General features: G+C 36.7%; 2 protein-coding genes across 2 annotated transcripts; one reads left to right on the top strand and one right to left on the bottom strand.

Annotated features, from left to right (window-relative positions):
* The first annotated feature begins 1067 nt into the window (after nucleotides 1-1067).
* LOC145069168 (putative alpha,alpha-trehalose-phosphate synthase [UDP-forming] 7) lies at nucleotides 1068-5532 on the top strand. The gene is made up of 4 exons (XM_079016123.1): nucleotides 1068-1348; nucleotides 1573-3654; nucleotides 3730-4003; nucleotides 4842-5532. Exons 2-4 carry the CDS (start codon nucleotides 1664-1666, stop codon nucleotides 5145-5147), a joined length of 2571 nt encoding a protein of 856 aa, XP_078872249.1. The 5' UTR covers nucleotides 1068-1348; nucleotides 1573-1663; the 3' UTR covers nucleotides 5148-5532.
* Nucleotides 5533-7174: 1642 nt separating this feature from the next.
* Nucleotides 7175-10995, bottom strand: LOC145068524 (ATP-dependent zinc metalloprotease FTSH 2, chloroplastic). The gene is made up of 5 exons (XM_079015502.1): nucleotides 10840-10995; nucleotides 8519-9689; nucleotides 8108-8421; nucleotides 7774-8014; nucleotides 7175-7690 (listed from the first exon to the last, which is right to left on the bottom strand). The coding sequence occupies exons 2-5, from the start codon at nucleotides 9671-9673 to the stop codon at nucleotides 7349-7351; spliced, it is 2052 nt and encodes a 683-aa protein (XP_078871628.1). The 5' UTR covers nucleotides 9674-9689; nucleotides 10840-10995; the 3' UTR covers nucleotides 7175-7348.
* Nucleotides 10996-17918: the final 6923 nt, after the last annotated feature.

The following is a 17918-nucleotide window of genomic DNA, read 5'->3' as shown; positions in this document are numbered from 1 at the left end:
GTTCAACAATCTAACACATTTAGAAACTTACACATCGAGAATCAATACTCAATGATTTACGTACCCCTCCACTTACTAAACTTCAGGTTGTCACTACCTCTAATATCATTTATAACGCTCCAAGCCCAAAGTTAAAAAAATCATCGAATAACCTCCATATTAACTTAAAACAAGAATGAAAAAGTTATTATAAGCTTATAAAGTAAGGCTTATAAAGAGCTTCCATTATCATCTTTTATCGACATGAGACACATTGTTACATAAAACCTTGTTTTTCAAAGGTCTGTGAGTTGATCTAAATGTCCTCTCCATCTTTAGTGGTATCTATATGCTTGTAAAGTGATAGATTAAAGGTAAAGAAGCTAAGTATCTCAAAGTTGTCCATTAACAAAGTGAAAACTACTACTCTTATTTCATTAATGAAGAAAATAAAGAGACGATCATTACGACACAATCCCAAACCAGATTGGCCTTAGAATAACCAAACATTAATCCAAACATATTTAATTAAAATGCCTTAGGTCGGAAGTGAGGACTTATAAGCGAGATATCTTATTCAAGATTTTACCAGAAAAACGTTAAACATCTACTAGTTGGAGGATACTAAACCGATTTTGTGAAAACGTCAAAATTTGGATACACTTTTACCAAAATATTTAAGCACCATCTCAACGACTTTAGGATACTAAACCTAAAAGAGTTAAATTCTTATGAACAAAGATAGTTGAGGCAATTATGGTTATAATACGGTTGAACATTACTCCATTCCACAAGGTCGATTTGTTGCTATTTATTTCGACCACCATGATCTTACAAAGTGCTACCCATTTTAATCTCGAACGAAACTACACTTTTTCGGGTAAACATACTTTTTGCCATGCCACTAAATCTCTTTCTAGACTTGGAAGCACGAAAGGACATTAAAGACGACATTGTTATTTTGGTTTGAAATTTCTCTAAAAGATGACTTTAAATGAATTAACATTTGGTGGTACTTAAGAGCCAAGTTTTTATTAGCTAAAAAGCCAAAACTTGTATCCCCTCCACTATGCCACCCTTTTTGTAATGGAAATCATTTCCCCTAAATTTAGAAACACATAGCACCGATTTTTTTATTTGAGAATACGGATTATATTTATTTTGATGAATATCCCCCATATCTCTCTCTATATTGGCTGTACATATCATTCATTCATATAAAACTACACTTTATTGATGAACAAACCCTAAATGTTTCTTTTACCCATCCCCCAACAGCTCAAACCCACACATACCCTAATGTTCAAATCCTCAATTCGTGCTTGAAGATCGAGTTCCAAAGTGTCCCAAAGATCCAGAACTACTACAGGTTAGTCTCGCAATTCAATTTCAGTGAGTTTGATTTCAATCAATTCGTCTCAAAACACTGTTAGCTGTTTATGTTGATCTTCGTATGATCCGCGATCTTGGTTTATTAGCTTGTTTTCTGTAATCTAGATACTGGTTTAATATAACACGCGATCCGATTGCGATGTAAACTTATTTGTTCCTTTTGTTATTAAAGTCAAAACGATGGTGGGTTTCCTCTTGTAGGTGTTTATTGCAATTCGCTCTTTTGTGCGGGGTTTCACGAGCTGTTTGGGTTGGGATCTTTAGGGCTTTTGAGTTGGAGCAATAAGCAAAGATGCAGTCGAGGTCGTATACGAATCTTTTGGAGTTAGCTTCAGGGAATTTCCCTGTAATGGGGCGAGAAAAGGAGAGGAGAAAGCTGACGAGAGTAATGACTGTTCCTGGAAGTATAACCGAGCTTGAAGATGACCAAGCTAGCAGTGTTGCATCTGATAACCATTCTTCGCTTTCAATGGATAGAATGATTATTGTGGCCAATCAATTACCTCTAAAGGCTAAAAGAAGACCTGATAATAAAGGCTGGAGTTTCACTTGGGATGATGATTCGTTGCTTTTCAGACTCAAGGATGGTTTCCCTGATGATATGGAGGTTTTATATGTCGGTTCCTTGAATGTTGATGTTGATCCTATAGAACAAGATGATGTTGCTCAAGTTTTATTGGATCGATTCGGATGTGTCCCAACTTTCCTTCCTCCAAACCTAATTGAGAAGTTTTATGATGGTTTTTGCAAGAAACAGTTATGGCCACTCTTCCATTACATGCTACCATTTTCAGCTGATCATGGTGGGAGATTTGATCGATCCAATTGGGAAGCATATGTTGCAGCAAACAAATTATTCTCCCAGAAAGTTATCGAAGTGATCAACCCCGAAGATGATTTCGTTTGGATTCATGATTACCATTTAATGGTATTACCCACTTTTTTAAGAAGACGTTTCAATCGTTTAAGAATGGGATTCTTTCTCCATAGTCCATTCCCTTCTTCTGAAATCTACCGAACACTTCCTGTTCGTGAAGAAATCTTGAAAGCTCTTCTCAATTCCGACCTAATTGGATTCCATACTTTTGATTACGCCCGCCATTTCCTTTCCTGTTGCAGTAGAATGTTCGGATTGGAGTATCAATCCAAACGGGGCTACATCGGATTGGATTACTACGGGAGAACAGTCGGAATCAAGATCATGCCAGTTGGAATCCACATGGGACAAATCGAATCAGTGATGAAACTAGCAGACAAAGAATGGAGAGTCAGTGAACTCAAACAACAATTCCAAGGGAAAACCGTTCTTCTTGGAGTCGATGATTTGGATGTCTTTAAAGGCATAAACTTGAAGCTTTTAGCCATGGAACAAATGCTCAAGCTTCATCCATCATGGCAAGGTCGAGCTGTTCTTGTCCAAATCGCAAACCCTTCAAGGGGTAAATCCGGAATAGATTTCGACGAAATACAACTCGAGATACAAGAAAGTTGCAAACGTATCAATGACCAATTCGGTAAGCCCGGGTATCAACCCATAATTTACATAGATACCCCTCTATCAGTAGGCGAAAGGGTAGCTTACTACAGCATAGCCGAGTGTGTTGTTGTAACTGCAGTTCGAGATGGGATGAATTTGACTCCATATGAATACATCGTGTGTAGACAAGGCGTTTCCGGGTCGGATCCGGATCCGGATTCGGGCGGGTTGAAAAAGAGTATGTTGGTGGTGTCGGAGTTTATCGGGTGTTCACCTTCTTTGAGTGGGGCCATTAGGGTCAACCCGTGGAATGTTGAGTCAACTTCTGAGGCTATGAACGAGGCTATTTCGATGAGTGATTCGGAGAAACAATTGAGACATGAAAAGCACTATCGATACGTGAGTACACATGATGTGGGGTATTGGTCTAGAAGCTTCTTGCAAGATATGGAAAGAACATGTGCAGATCATTTTAGGAAAAGATGTTGGGGGATTGGATTAGGGTTTGGTTTTAGGGTTGTGTCTTTGGATCCTAATTTTAGGAAGCTTTCGATTGATGATATTGTGACAGCTTACATAAAGTCTAAAAAGAGGGCAATACTTTTGGATTATGATGGAACTGTTATGCCTCAGAATTCGATTATTAAGACACCAAGTAGACAAGTTATCTCAATTCTTGAGAGACTTTCTGGAGATGCGAATAATACGGTTTTTATTGTTAGTGGAAGAGGTAGAGAAAGCTTGAGCAAGGCTCTTGCTCCTTGTAAGAAGCTTGGAATTGCAGCTGAACATGGCTACTTTATGAGGTTTGTTTCCTAAATTACCCCTTCACTTGTTGTTTCCACTTTCCACTTGACTTAATTGTGTGTGTGTGTTTTCAGGAGGTCTCAAGATGTAGAATGGGAAACATGTGGACAGAGTACGGATTTTGGATGGATGCAAATGGCTGAACCTGTGATGAAACTATATACAGAATCAACAGATGGATCTTCCATTGAAACTAAAGAAAGTGCTTTAGTTTGGCAATATAGAGATGCAGATCCAGGGTTTGGATTTGCTCAAGCAAAAGAGATGCTTGATCATCTTGAAAGTGTCTTGGCAAATGAACCTGTTGCTGTTAAAAGTGGTCAGTATATTGTTGAAGTCAAACCCCAGGTATTTATTTATGTTTCCATTTCATTTTCTATTAATCAAATCATTTGATACGTTTTTACAAGGGTTAAATGTGTATTTATGCAACAATATTTCACCTTTTTCCCAATTTATGCAACAAAGTTGTTTTTCATATGCCACAAGTAGCTTATGTTTTTGAGTTTTTTAGGTTGTCATGTTTGGCAAAACAAAAGTTAGCTTATAAGCTTACTTTTTTAAAAAGCTACTCAGACTAGCGTTTCAACAAGCTTATTGAGAGGGTGTTTGGGATTTCATCTCAAAACAACTTATTGACTTATTGGCTTTTTGAAAAGGCGATAAGTCAAAAAAAGCATTTGGCAAAAGAAAAACAACTTCTCCATAACCCTTCAAAAAGAGATTTTAAGAAGTTAGAATTTAAAACTTTTCTAAACTCCTTATGATTTTTTGAGTTGTAAAAGTCAATAAAACCTCAATACCCTTAAAACTAAGACAAACACTTTTAAAAAAAAACTACTTATTGACTTATTGACTTTTTCCCACCACAAAAACTAATCCAAACACTTATAAAAACTCATTTTCCTACCACCATAAGTCAATAAGTCATTTCGTCTAAAAGTCCTTTTGAGGATCAAAATGAAATCCCAAACACCCTCCGAGTGAGCCTTTTTAAGAATCTTCCGAATATACCCTTTATTAATTATATATAAAAAAAAACTCAAATCTTCTACATGCCCTTTTACATCATTCTACATGTTCCAGCTAGTTTTACCAAACATCATTTAACTTTTCAGCTATAGATAGATATGGAACCCCATTTCTTTTTTGGACCAAAAGATTTGTTTGCTTTAAATGTTTGTAGGAAGCAAGTAAAGGTATGGTAGCAGAGAAGATCTTTACATCAATGGCACAAAACGGGAATCAAGCAGATTTTGTTCTTTGCATTGGTGATGATCGATCCGATGAAGACATGTTTGAAATTATTGGAAATGCAATTTCCAAAAACATGCTTTCGGTCAACACAACCGTGTTTGCATGCACAGTTGGACAGAAGCCTAGCAAAGCCAAATATTACCTTGATGACACATCAGAAGTTATTCTCATGCTTGAAAATCTTGCAGAAGCCACAGACACTCCTGTCACATCAGAAGATGATGAGAGTGAATAAATAGGTTTTCTTTAAACCTTTTTTTCTCTTGTTAAGTGAACTTTGTTGAAAAAAAGTTTTACATTATTTGGCTTTGCTGTTCATTCTTGGAGTCTCTTTTATAAAGTTGGAAATATTGGTCTTGTTCTTGTTTTGACAATGGTGGAAAAAATGGATGAAAATGTGAAAGAAAGGTATTTTTCTTTATTGTTAGGGCAAACATGCGGAGTCTGGAAATGTATAGACATGTCGGGTGATGGGTTGGAGTGTTGTGGGGTATGAATGGAAAGTTTAGTGGTTTATGGAGGGTTAGTTTTGTAGATTTTGTTGTACCTTCAATACATTTCATTTGCCAATTGTATACTAGCATGTTTTGAAAAATGTAATTTTGACTTTTTGAGTGTCATTGGTTATTTCTGCTTGAGCTTGCGTTGTTTTAACTTGTATTTGACTGAAACTACAAAAGTTATAATCTCCCTGAAAAACACATATTAAGGAGCTTATAAACTAAAAAACCTTATTTTTGCACATATATGACCATGAACATATATGAACAATAAAGATAAAGGAGGTTAGGTTACTCATCAACCATGATATTTAGCCTTCACACCCTCCCATGAGGTCACTTTCTAGGAAAGACCAAGCTCTTCCATGTGTAGTCTCACAAAATCTTTCTACTTTCTTACTTTCTTCTAGGACGCCATTTCCTCCTCTTACCCTCAACCATGATAACTCTACAATTCTTACCCTATGCGCAATCGAGTTGTCTTGTTTTTTTAACCATAAATGACTAACAATCATAATTTTTTTTTTCTTTTTTCCTTTTACCCTCATCCACGGTAGAATTTTGAGATTTAGCTTTGGTTTATTATTAATTTTTTCCTTCAATAGTCAAAGCTCAACAATAAATGTGAACATTTTTCTAGTTTCTTTTCTTTTACTATTCAAACTTTTTTTTCCTTGAGAGCTCGATAAATTGCGGTTTTTTATTTGAGTTTCAAAAGTTGAAATTGTTATCGATTTCCTCTTTATAGTAAAGCAAATAACATGAAGGTTGTGAGTTGCTATTTTTGTATGATAACTAATTAGTATTAATACTCTTTTTAGCTATTTAACCCTGTTATTAACCATGACCTGTTGCTCTTCCTTTTTAAGCTATTTAACCATGATATACGGAAAAAAGTTTTATATATGATCAATTACCTTTTTATGTAATGTTTTGTGGATCCCTATCCCGATCCCGATCTTACGATTTAATCTTGTAAACCCATGTAGGATCATGATTTTGACAACCTTGGTTGGACATGTCCATACCACCTCAATCATCATTCTTTCAAATTTTCGATGATATGTGCCACTCTAACCGCATTTGGAATCCTATTGAGCAAAGTTTTACCACATGTCCACATCAACATCCTCATTTCTTATTTTCATATTCCTCCCATGCTTCTTTCTTGACCAAAATTTTAAGCCATACATCATGACATTCCTAAAAACTACAATGTAAAAATTTCCCTTCAGTTTCAACAAGACTTTCCTACCACAAAAAAACTTCAAACGCTCCTCTCCACTTTAACCGACATGCATTTATGCAAACAGGTGACATGCACCCTTCCTTATGGAACATAACCCCCAAATACTTAGAAGCTCTCCTTTAGAAGAGCTTGATCCCTTATACTTATATCTACCCTTCATCATCATCTTCTCACTAAATTGCACCATATACACTCCATTTTCATTGTGTGGATTCTTACCCCTTTCGAACATTCAACTCAATCCTAGACTCGGCCACCAACACAATGTCATCGGCTAAAAGCACAAGCTAAGGCACATCACCTAGATCTCATGAGACATCTCGTCCAATAGAAGACATATCTTACTTGTTGGTTTCTAATTTTTTGTCTGAAGTCTTGACTCGAAGTTTCTCAATTATTATCACATTCTAACTACACGCATACTATGCTAATCAATTAATATATTTTTTTGGCAGTTCTTTAAAAAACATTTTCCTTTATTAGAAGGTTTAATATTTGATATCAAGACAAAAGTACAAAAAATAAAACATAATGTACTTTGACCATTATGGTTACAAGTAGAAACTTAATTTGTGTATGTATGAACTACTTGTAGTTAAAATATTACAATTTCCCACCAAATAACCAAAGCCAAAACTATGATCAACATTTATAATACAAATCACATTATAATTCAACTACCCTATATCATACACTCACCGGACTTGGAGTCACCGGAGCAACCCTATTTTCAACCGGAATTTCAGTAAATTCCGACAAGAGTGCCCGGAATTCATCCCCACCCATTGTTTCTTTCTCAATAAGAACCTCAACAATCTTGTCCATGGCTTCCCGGTTGTTTCTAATATGACTTAATGCAATTTCATACGCACTGTCTGAAAGCTTCTTAATGGCTGAATCGATGTCTTCAGCCAGCCTTTCAGACATCGAGTTTCTAGCCATCATTCTCATAATCACATCTTGACTTTGACCCGACCCGTCCATTAGTGACCATGGCCCGATTTCCGACATCCCAAATGTCACCACCATCTTAATACAAAAAAAAAAGTTAATTAACTAATAAAGATTATGGATGAAATTATGTTGTTATTTATTGTGATTTTGATGATTACCTGTTTTGCGAGACCGGTGATCTGTTGTAGGTCACCGGCTGCACCGGTGGTCACCTCCGAATCACCAAAAATCACCTCTTCCGCCGCTCTGCCGCCAAGTCCGCCGACAATTCGTGCAAAGAGTTGCTGGCGGGAGATCAACGTGGGGTCGTCTGCTGGAATGAACCAGGTCAAACCTCTAGCTTGACCACGTGGGACTAGGGTTACCTTTTGCACTGCATCGTGCCCTGGTGTTAGAGTTCTGCATCAAAAGGACCAAATCCGCCACATTACTCAAAGTTAAGGGTTGATTTTGCTATTTCTTGCATTTACATGTATAAGAATTGAAACATACCCGCAAATGGCGTGGCCCACTTCATGATACGCAACGAGACTTTTACTTTTTCCGTCTGTCATAACGGTTCCTTCCATTCCAGCCACAATTCTGTCGATGGAATCATCGATTTCTTTTGATGAAATTGCAGTTTTGGCCCTTCTTCCAGCTAAAATAGCAGCTTCATTTAATAGATTTGCTAAATCGGCTCCACTAAATCCAGGTGTTCTCATAGCAATCACCTCAAGTGACACATCCTTGTCAAATTTCTTGTTTCCAGAATGAACCTTTAAGATCTCGGTTCTTCCTCGAACATCCGGAACATCAACCATTACCTAACATCACATTTTTTTAAGGTTTAAGGTTTACTAATTAATTAACACATGTGACAAAAATACAGCAATTCATAGTTTCATAATCAATTAATCATACCTGTCTATCGAATCTACCAGGTCTCAATAAAGCAGAATCAAGAATATCAGCACGATTAGTAGCTGCAACAACAATAATACCCGTATTCCCTTCAAATCCATCCATTTCAGTCAAAAGCTGATTCAATGTCTGTTCCCTTTCATCATTCCCACCTCCAATTCCAGTTCCTCTTTGTCTCCCAACTGCATCAATCTCATCAACAAACACAATACACGGAGCATTCTCTTTTGCCTTTTTAAACAAATCCCTCACTCTCGAAGCCCCAACACCAACAAACATCTCAACAAATTCCGACCCGGAAATCGAAAAAAACGGGACCCCCGCTTCCCCCGCAATCGCCTTCGCCAGAAGAGTTTTCCCGGTCCCGGGCGGGCCCACGAGAAGAACCCCCTTCGGAATCCGCGCACCCACCGCTGTGAACCGCTCCGGTTTCTTCAAAAACTCCACCACCTCCACGAAATCCTGCTTTGCTTCATCAACTCCCGCCACATCATCGAATGTGACTCCGGTGTTTGGCTCCATTTGGAATTTTGCTTTTGATTGGCCGAATGCGAGAGGATTCCCGGGCCCACCGGGTCCCCCCATTCCGCCCGGGGAACGGCGGGATAAAAGGAATAAACCGCCGATTAGAATCAACGGGAATGCGAGATTCCCGATTAGATTGAACAACAGAGAACCAGAATCTTCTTGCGCGTTATGTGCTGCAAAATCAATGTTTTTCTCACGGAATTTTTGAAGAAGTTCTTGGGATAGACCCGGGAGTTGGACACGGACTCGTTGAACACGGTTTCCCAATTCCGGGGAAACCGCCTCGACTATTGCGATTGTTCCGTTTTCGAATAAATCGACTTTGTTGACACGGTCTTTGTCTAAGTATTCCAAGAATCTTGAATAGGACATTCTGGAATTGGAAACGCCTTGGTCGTCGGCATAGGCGTTTCCGGCGGTTAGTAAAGCCGGAGTTGCGATTCCGATTCCGGCGTTTCCGAGTAGTAGTTTGAGGAAGCCTCTTCGGTCGTGTGGCTTTTTGTCTAAAGAGGCTGTTATGACTCTTAGTTTTGGAGTTTTATCGAGAGATGGTAAGCTTGGAGAGAGGTGGAAGTGTTTGCGATTGGATAAACCGTTTCCAACTATGCATGCAGAGGATGCAGCCATTGTAGAGAGTCTGGAACTGAGATGTTAACATAAGAAATGTGTTGGTTAAAGGGTTAAAAGAGAGAAATAACAATGTATTTTCATTAATTTTTGCATTATAGCATTACAGCATTCTAGTTCTTGAGTACATCTTATATATTGAAGAAAAAGTGAAATGCATATAATAAATCATGTAGTTCTGAAATGCATATATTTGATCTTTATAACAAACAAGTAAAAGGAAAAATCTGCTAACTGCTGTAAATGAGCTAGAGAACAAACAACCAGAAATGTGTTCACATCCTTCTTTCCAAATTCAGAAAGAAATACCTTCAATATTATAGAATAAAGAAAAAGAAGGGAAAGAAAGAAAGAAACAAGACAATCAAAACCAAAAGCTAATAACTGGAAAATATGCAACTGAATGGATCAATGGACTTCTTACCAATTTATGCAAAGTCAAATTGGTGAATTTCTAGTAACAAATTGAAGCACGATTTGTATAACTTCATGTCAAGAACCATTTTGTTGCATAAATTGTTAAAAAGGTGAAAAACGGTTGCATAAATATGCATTTAATCCTTGTATATATTATTTGCATTAGGGCATGAAACCAAAAGAAAGGATTACTAATATAGTGAGACCATTGTAAATAGTGAAAATAGCTTAAAAGTACTACACTTGGACGCCTTGTACCCCATGAAAACAACAAGATTCAACTGGGCATTTAGTTTGATACAGATTATTAATCAGGGATCCAATAATCTTTACCCTATCATCGATAGTGACAAAATAAAGGAACAAAAGGATATCATTATTAATCTGCAACGACAGCAATTGGGAAATCGTTAACTTTAGTTACAAAATCTCCCAAGAACGACAATTTGTAAATTTAATTAAACATCTAAAACGAAAATTGTTGCCATTTTCGTGCGATTTACCACGAGTATATCATTACAGGTACATGGTAACATTACGAACATTCATTAGGGCTTATTTTGGAGGGTTATACACCTACAAAGCTATCAAACGCAAAGAATAAGGATAAAACACACACAGTCTGTGCAGCATACTTAGTAATCACAAAAGAAGAACTGATGCCTAAATCTGAAAGGAAATTAACATAAAACACTGAACAGAAACACATATCAGTAGTGAACCGGATAGAAAAAGAGCGAGAGTTGTACCTTATTGGGGGAGGAAAGTGGGAGGTGATTTGCAAAAGAGATGGGAGGAGATCGAGTGGTATAAGAGAGAATGGATGTGGTTTGGAATGATCTACGTGTTCTTATATCGATGTTTAAATATCATGTCTCTTATTTTCTGAATTTAATTCTCCCACGACTCTTGTGTAGCTGTGTTTGTTCTAATTGGTAAAATTAATCGGATAATAAAGTTGTAAGCAAATGAAATTGAAAGTGCTCGGTAAAAGAAGTCATTTTGGTACCAATAATATTTTATTTATTTTCAGTTTATTAAATTTACTAACTGTATTAAACTTACCAATAAATTTTATTATTTTATTTTATTGGAAAAATCACTTAAAATTTTAACATTATTTTTATTTTGTAACATCCCAAAATCTAAGATCCTAAAATTCATTTTTAGTTTAATAGTTCATAAAAAAGATTATTGAAAATATCATTAAGTTATCTCATATCATAAAAACTCATAAGTCATATGTCTCAAAACAAGCCATAATAATGTCAAAGTACAAATCCCAAAAACATCATGGTGCGGAAAATCGTGGTGTGATGCGCTGCAGTCATGCCGATTCCTTTCCATTCGAGGAAGAAGTACCTGAAACCAAAACTGAAAACCGTAAGCACAAAGTTTAGTGAATTCCCCCATCATACCACATACTAAATAATCACATAATGCCTAGCATATCTCGGTGCTAGCCTATCTCTTCGGTCTCTTTCAACCAGTAATCACCTAACATATCTAGGTGTTGGCCTCCCATTCGGTCTCTTTCAATCAATAACTGTGACAATTGGAAAATTTCTAGAACAAACAATGTCTAAACTTTAACCATGTATAAATGAATTCGCAACGTAACTTCGATGCAATAGAACTTTGAAAGCCAAGAGGGCATGTTTATATAGGCTAACAAATATATATAAATGGAAAACCATGTTGAAATGAGCTATTGTAAACACAAGTCAAACTGTTAAATCTAAAACCATAACATAATACATTACTTTGGGTTTTCGGTTTTAGGAATCTAGAAACTAATGGATTTCGGTTTTGTAAATCAAGGATCAAAGAGTTTTCGGTTTTGTATGACTGAAATCTCAAGCCTAGGACCCCTATGACCGAAATAACCCTTAAATGGGTGGAACCAAACCGAAATCAAGGTGATTTCGCTTTGGCCGAAATCACCCACTTGGTCTACAAGTGGTGCCACTTGATTAGTTGAATTAGCTTCCCAATGTGATAATTCCATTTACCAATGTAAACCTCACATCACCTTATCATTTTTCCTTCTTATATAATCACGTTTTGGAAACCATTTCTCAAACACTTCCGAGTAAACATATTCACCATATCATCTCAAAATCAAACCTCATTTTCCTCTTCAAAACTCAAGTTCAAACAATCCCAGAAAGCATACTTCAAGATAGTTTATAAGCAGTTGCATTTATATTTAAGTCTTTAAAAAGATATGTGTCACAAAAGATTGCCTCCAAAAGTAAATAACAAAACAAGACATGAAGCTACCTTGCTCCATCTTCTGAATCCCAGCACGAGTACCTGTCTACTAGTTTCTAGAGAATACAAGTTATTTTGAAAAAGAGGATCAACATTTAAGCTGGTGAGTTCATAAGATTTAAGTGATGTAAAGTAAGTTGTAAGGTCTTTTTAGAAAAGTTCTCCTGTTCCTCCAGAAAATCCTATATTTTCTGATATGATGAATGATAAGTAAAATGACTCTACAAGCCTTTCTATGAGTAGTAAATGGATACAAGTTATATAGAACTTCGAGTAAACAGACAATCGATTGTGTGAATCTGCCCTAAGTCCACAACCAAACAAGGAACAGGAGATGAGGTGGAAGTCACACATCCCATTGTTTGTTAGATCTTTATTGTATATAACCCTGGTGTATTCATTTGGTACTCACAGAGTTAACTGTGATAGTTCTTTATATTTGATGAAAACATTCTTTAAGAAAATCATATACTTCATTTAGTAAAAATGGTAACCACAATAGTTCATTCTATAATCACTTAGTTTATACAAGCTATATATAATCTAATATCGAGCGGACAATTAAATGGGTGAATCTGCCCTAAGCCCACAACCAAACAAGGAATAGGAAGTAAGGCGGAAAGCACACATCCAACTGCCTAATGGACATTAATTACATATAACTTTGATGTATAAATTAAGGTATTATAGAATTAACCACTAAGGGTCCTTTAAGTTATGCTGGTTTAATAGAATGGATTAAACCCTTTCACCAATAAGTTTCTAGTCTAGCCTGTTAAATGTTCAATCTGAAAAGTGTATTTTTGTACTTGAAGAAGGTGTATTGAATTTGTATACCATGACCTGACCCATACATGGTACTCCTTATGATTACTAGGTGTATAAGGTATATATATATATAACTAAGGTCGAATAGATAGTAGACTGGGCGAATCTGCTCTAAGCCCACAACCAAACAAGGAACAGGAAATGAAGCATAAATCACACATTCTACTGTCTGCCGGATCCGATTAATATATATCCATGGTGTATCTACCGAGGAATCATAAAGTTAGCATTATAGGCCCCCTTTTTACTGAATGTACTAAGACTCAACTGTACTGTCTGTCTTTTGTAAGTTTTCCCAAGTTTAAGACTATCTTTACTAGAAAATAGTTTGCATTACCTTTTATGTGAGAAGATCACTATATGAATGTAATGGGAAAATGAAAGTATTCAGTAATATTGTATAAGTAATTACTAAATCACTAACTAACTTAAAACCAGTTTGTTAATTAAGGTTAAAATGTGAGATGGTTGTAACCATGCTTGATTGACTAGTATAAGACACGGCGTTCCAAAAACATCGAAATGGTATGACATTTGTCACCCGTAGACCTGTAGGCCCCACTGTAGCTAGCAACAAGGTGTAGAATGGTCAATCCCATATAGATCTATACACAAACTCACGCTCTCCCTCCAGGAGAATCTAGTTACAAAACGCGACCTAACAAGTATATTGCTAAGTCGTGAAGGAGTGGTTTCACATTATTGTTATCTTGTTCTTGTTATAGTATGTTCTTTCTGTTTCACGTTATAGTTTGCTCTAAACCCCTAAACTATAACCATTATAGTTTACTAGTATGTTTGTTTTGAACTGACTCTGATTTGTAGAAAAGACTCGATTATTTACTGAGTTATGCTCGCTCTTTAAAAACGGAGTTTTATAACCAATAAAGTAACATAACTTAAAAAGAGTTTTTGAAATGATTTTGATTACTTATAAATACATAAGAAATCCTTTAATGTGATGGTTGTCACAAATAACATTTACACAATTATGATTGTGTTCAACTTGTATCCCCCCTTAAAAGCATTTAAAAACATTTAAAAGATTGATTATAGAGGTATGAACTCACCTTATGTGGGTGATTCAATTGCAGATTCGAGTAAGGAGTAGGAGTTCCATGAATGAATTCCCGAGACACAAATGAGTCATAAATGACATATAATGGCATATATATAGGCATGTAATTAGTGTTTATAACAACTAATCATGAAGGGAAACAACCTAAGGGACTAAGGAACACTTGAAACTAAGTGTTAAAATCACATGTGATTGACTAAAGGGAGTTTACGGCCAAAGGGAGGTGTGTTCACGGCCACACTTGAGTTTACAGCCATTGGTTCACGGCTAATGAGTGTACGGCCATGGGTTCACGACCAATGAGTGTATGGTCGTACACTCATGGAAGAAACATGCAAAAGAGGTAATTGATCCATGGGTAAACTAGTGTGTCTAATGTACAACAAGAAGATGAACAAAGCACTCAATTTGGAAGGTCTTGAGGTGATTACGACCATCAAGATCTTATGAAGGGTTCACAGCCGTGAACCCTTGAAGATCTTGAACAAGGTCATGAAAGGTTGGTTCTATGGATGGGAAATCAAGGCCTAGTCATGCAATGAGGTAAACAACAGGTCAAGGGTGGATTTCTTATGATTTGGAACCCTTTTAGGGTGTGTACGTGTGACATCCCCATTTTCATGGCCAGAAAAGACCGATTTTGTTTATGCTTTATAAAAATCAGAGTACCACTTTTTAAAAAAAATGTGCAGAATTTGTTCCTAGTGAAACATGATAAATACATTATTAGGGCATTTTCGAAGAAAAGTATTTTTATTCTCTTTAAAACATTTGGGATGTCATCGTCAATACAGAAAAATAAGCATAAACAGAACTTACATTCATTATCACTATTGATTTATATCTCCTTAATCTCTCAATGTAATGTGACTTCATATCAACACCTGTGATATAAATAAACTGAGTGGGTCAGGTTGGGAAACCTGGTGAGTACATAGGGTTTTCAACCCACAATAATATAATTATTATGTTTAATCATCAAACAGTTAACCCAATTACCCATCCCCATTATCTTCTTTACTCTTAAGGATCTACCCTAAGAATCAGCTATTTCTCATTCATTTATTCCTAAGGATTATCCTAAGGAATAGGTACGAAGTCCATCAATGTCAATGACACAGCTGTCAAGCACAACTGCTAGTTCTGTCACTTAGGCGCAACTGCCAGAATTGTGACATTCTATGTGAGGCGCAGCTGCCAGTGTTGTCCTTCGAGCACAGCTGCTAGGGTTATCTCGTTTATTGACAGTATCATTTTCGAGAGTCCACTCGTAATACATGTCAATGGGTTTTTAGAGTACACCGGTGAACACATCGTTCACAACACCTACTGGTTGCGAGCCTGCTAGTGTTCCACTGGACTGTCTAGAATAGTCCGTGGTTGTCATCCATACTCTGCTAGATGACGGGGCCAACATTTGGGAACAAGGCTTCTCATATCGTCCACCTCTCACCCTTAACTCATGGTCTATATCACCTCTCAACTCATAATCCAACTCATATTTCATCTACCCATGTTTTACCTAACATATTACGTAGATATAAATACATATACAGTTTAAATCATATAAAACTTGTATAAAATCGTTCATCCAGCATAGATAGCAATTATACAGATAATATGCACACATAACACGTAGTTTATATAAAATACTTCATATCTATGTGTAAGATGAAAGGGACCATGCACTCACTTGAAAAAGTGGTGATTCCGAACTCAGACAACGCTTCGTTTCTTAATTAAAAATAATTTCCTTCGACGAAACCTAGTATTATTACCACTAGAGTTTAGTCTATTATTCGTTGAGACTAATTAATAGTCTAGCTATTATTACTATTATATAAGCGTTAAACAATACTTATATAACCCATAATAATAGGCCAAGTACTTATTATAAGTTCCTAATAACGTTGCTATAATTAAATAAAACTATATTAAAAATAGCGTAGACGTAGCTAACTTACAACAGGTTTTATAGAAAACCGGACTTTGCTTGGAGCAGTGTTCCCGAGCCGAAAAGCTCTTCTTCTCGGAGCCGTCGAGCACTCCGGGGCTTCCGCCTCGTGCTAGGGAGGTTCCTTAGGCTTTTCGGGTGGCTTCGGGGCTAAAGAGAGGTTCTAGAGAGAGAGTAAAGAGATGAAAGAATGGGAAAGGTGTGAAGAAAATGAGGGTGGGAGAGGTTCTATTTATAGGGTGAAAAATAGCTGAACTTGGTGCCACATGTCACCATCTAGTGGCAAGACTTGGGGAGAAAGCAATGGCCAAGATTGTGCCACATCACCCATTTTTGCACAGCACACTTCCGACTTCTAAAATCCGTAACTTTCACATACGACCTCTGTTTTTGACGTTCTTTATATCCACGCGTAGGTAAAAGTAAGATCTACAACTTTTATTTTGACTCCGTCGGCTAATTCTCGACCGATCTTAAATTTAACAGTACGAAAAGATTATACTGTTAAATGTCCGCGTAAAATTCATAACATCTACATATGGACTCTATTTTCGTCTGTCTTTTTACCGCTAAGTTCCTATTAATGAGATCTTCAATTCTCATTTAGGTCGCATAGGCCAAAAACCGCTCGATCTAAAATTTGAGTTTCGTGCTGTGCACTGCTAAACCAAATCTTAGAAAATTCATAACTTCTTCATACGAAGTCAGATTTGGGCGTTCTTTTTTTGTATGTTCTTGGTTTAACATATACTAAAACTTTTGTTTATATTTCTAAGGTGAAAAAGTCCTCCATCGTAAATTCACTATTTACGTCTCCCGGTGTCGTGCCGGTTTTGCCGTAAAACTTTGACGGACCATAACTTCTTCATTATAACTCGGATTTCAGCGTTCTTTATATGTACAGAGCTGTTGAGACGTATTATACAACTTGGTTAAGATTATTTATTCTAAATAATCTTTTGTTGAAAATTCGTTTTCGACCCCTATTATCTCTAAATTGACTAGCTCGGATCTACAGGCGTTACTGTACGACCAATGAACCTATGAAGGGTTCACGGCCTTACTCCCTTCAAGATCATGAAGGTGATGCTGAAACATGAAGAATCAAGGATTGGATCTAGTGGTCTTTCAAGTATAACAAGTTTAAGGTTGAAATACTTATGTTTTTGGAGCTTTGGAGTGTTCACAGTCGACGATTATTGAGAGTGTTCACAACTGGGAGGAGAAGAAGTGAGGAGAAAATAGGTCGTTCCAATATATATGGAAGGTGGTGTACGGTCGTGAACCCTGTGTACAGTCGTACACACCTTGTGAGTGGTTTCTGGACCGAGTCAATTCCTCCGACCTCAAGTAAACACATTCTAACACCCATTCATACATTACACTAAGATTAGAACTCTCAAACAGACCTTTAATATGGCTAAAAGGTAGCAGAAACAAGTCTGGCTTTTGGTTGATTGAATTGAATTTATAAGATAAAAAATTTTGAGTTGTCACATCATCCCCCCGTTAGATGGAATTTCGTCCCGAAATTAGCTTTCTTAGCAGCACTCCTGGGGTTACGCTTCTCCGAATAGCAGAATATCCACTCTTAGACTTGGTAACTTCGCCCCAACGCTTATGATAGGATTCATACCTAGTCCATCTATCATCACTTCGTGTATACAAGTTGTATATAATTAAGATTAGTAAGA

This window comes from Lactuca serriola, chromosome 8, assembly GCF_051521515.1.
Source record: "Lactuca serriola cultivar US96UC23 chromosome 8, Lser_US96UC23_V15, whole genome shotgun sequence".
In the NCBI taxonomy this organism is placed as follows: domain Eukaryota; kingdom Viridiplantae; phylum Streptophyta; class Magnoliopsida; order Asterales; family Asteraceae; genus Lactuca; species Lactuca serriola.
This window is presented reverse-complemented; position numbering and strand designations above follow the sequence as displayed.

Bases quoted from the DNA above. Each gene is read 5' to 3' on its own strand.
- LOC145069168 (XM_079016123.1), top strand. From the start codon at position 1,664: ATGCAGTCGAGGTCGTATACGAATCTTTTGGAGTTAGCTTCAGGGAAT. The intron at 3,655-3,729 runs GTTTGTTTCCTA...GTGTGTTTTCAG, and splicing joins GAACATGGCTACTTTATGAG to GAGGTCTCAAGATGTAGAAT. The intron at 4,004-4,841 runs GTATTTATTTAT...AAATGTTTGTAG, and splicing joins TTGTTGAAGTCAAACCCCAG to GAAGCAAGTAAAGGTATGGT.
- LOC145068524 (XM_079015502.1), bottom strand. From the start codon at position 9,673: ATGGCTGCATCCTCTGCATGCATAGTTGGAAACGGTTTATCCAATCGC. The intron at 8,422-8,518 runs GTATGATTAATT...ATGTGATGTTAG, and splicing joins CTGGTAGATTCGATAGACAG to GTAATGGTTGATGTTCCGGA. The intron at 7,691-7,773 runs GTAATCATCAAA...TTTTGTATTAAG, and splicing joins TCACCGGTCTCGCAAAACAG to ATGGTGGTGACATTTGGGAT.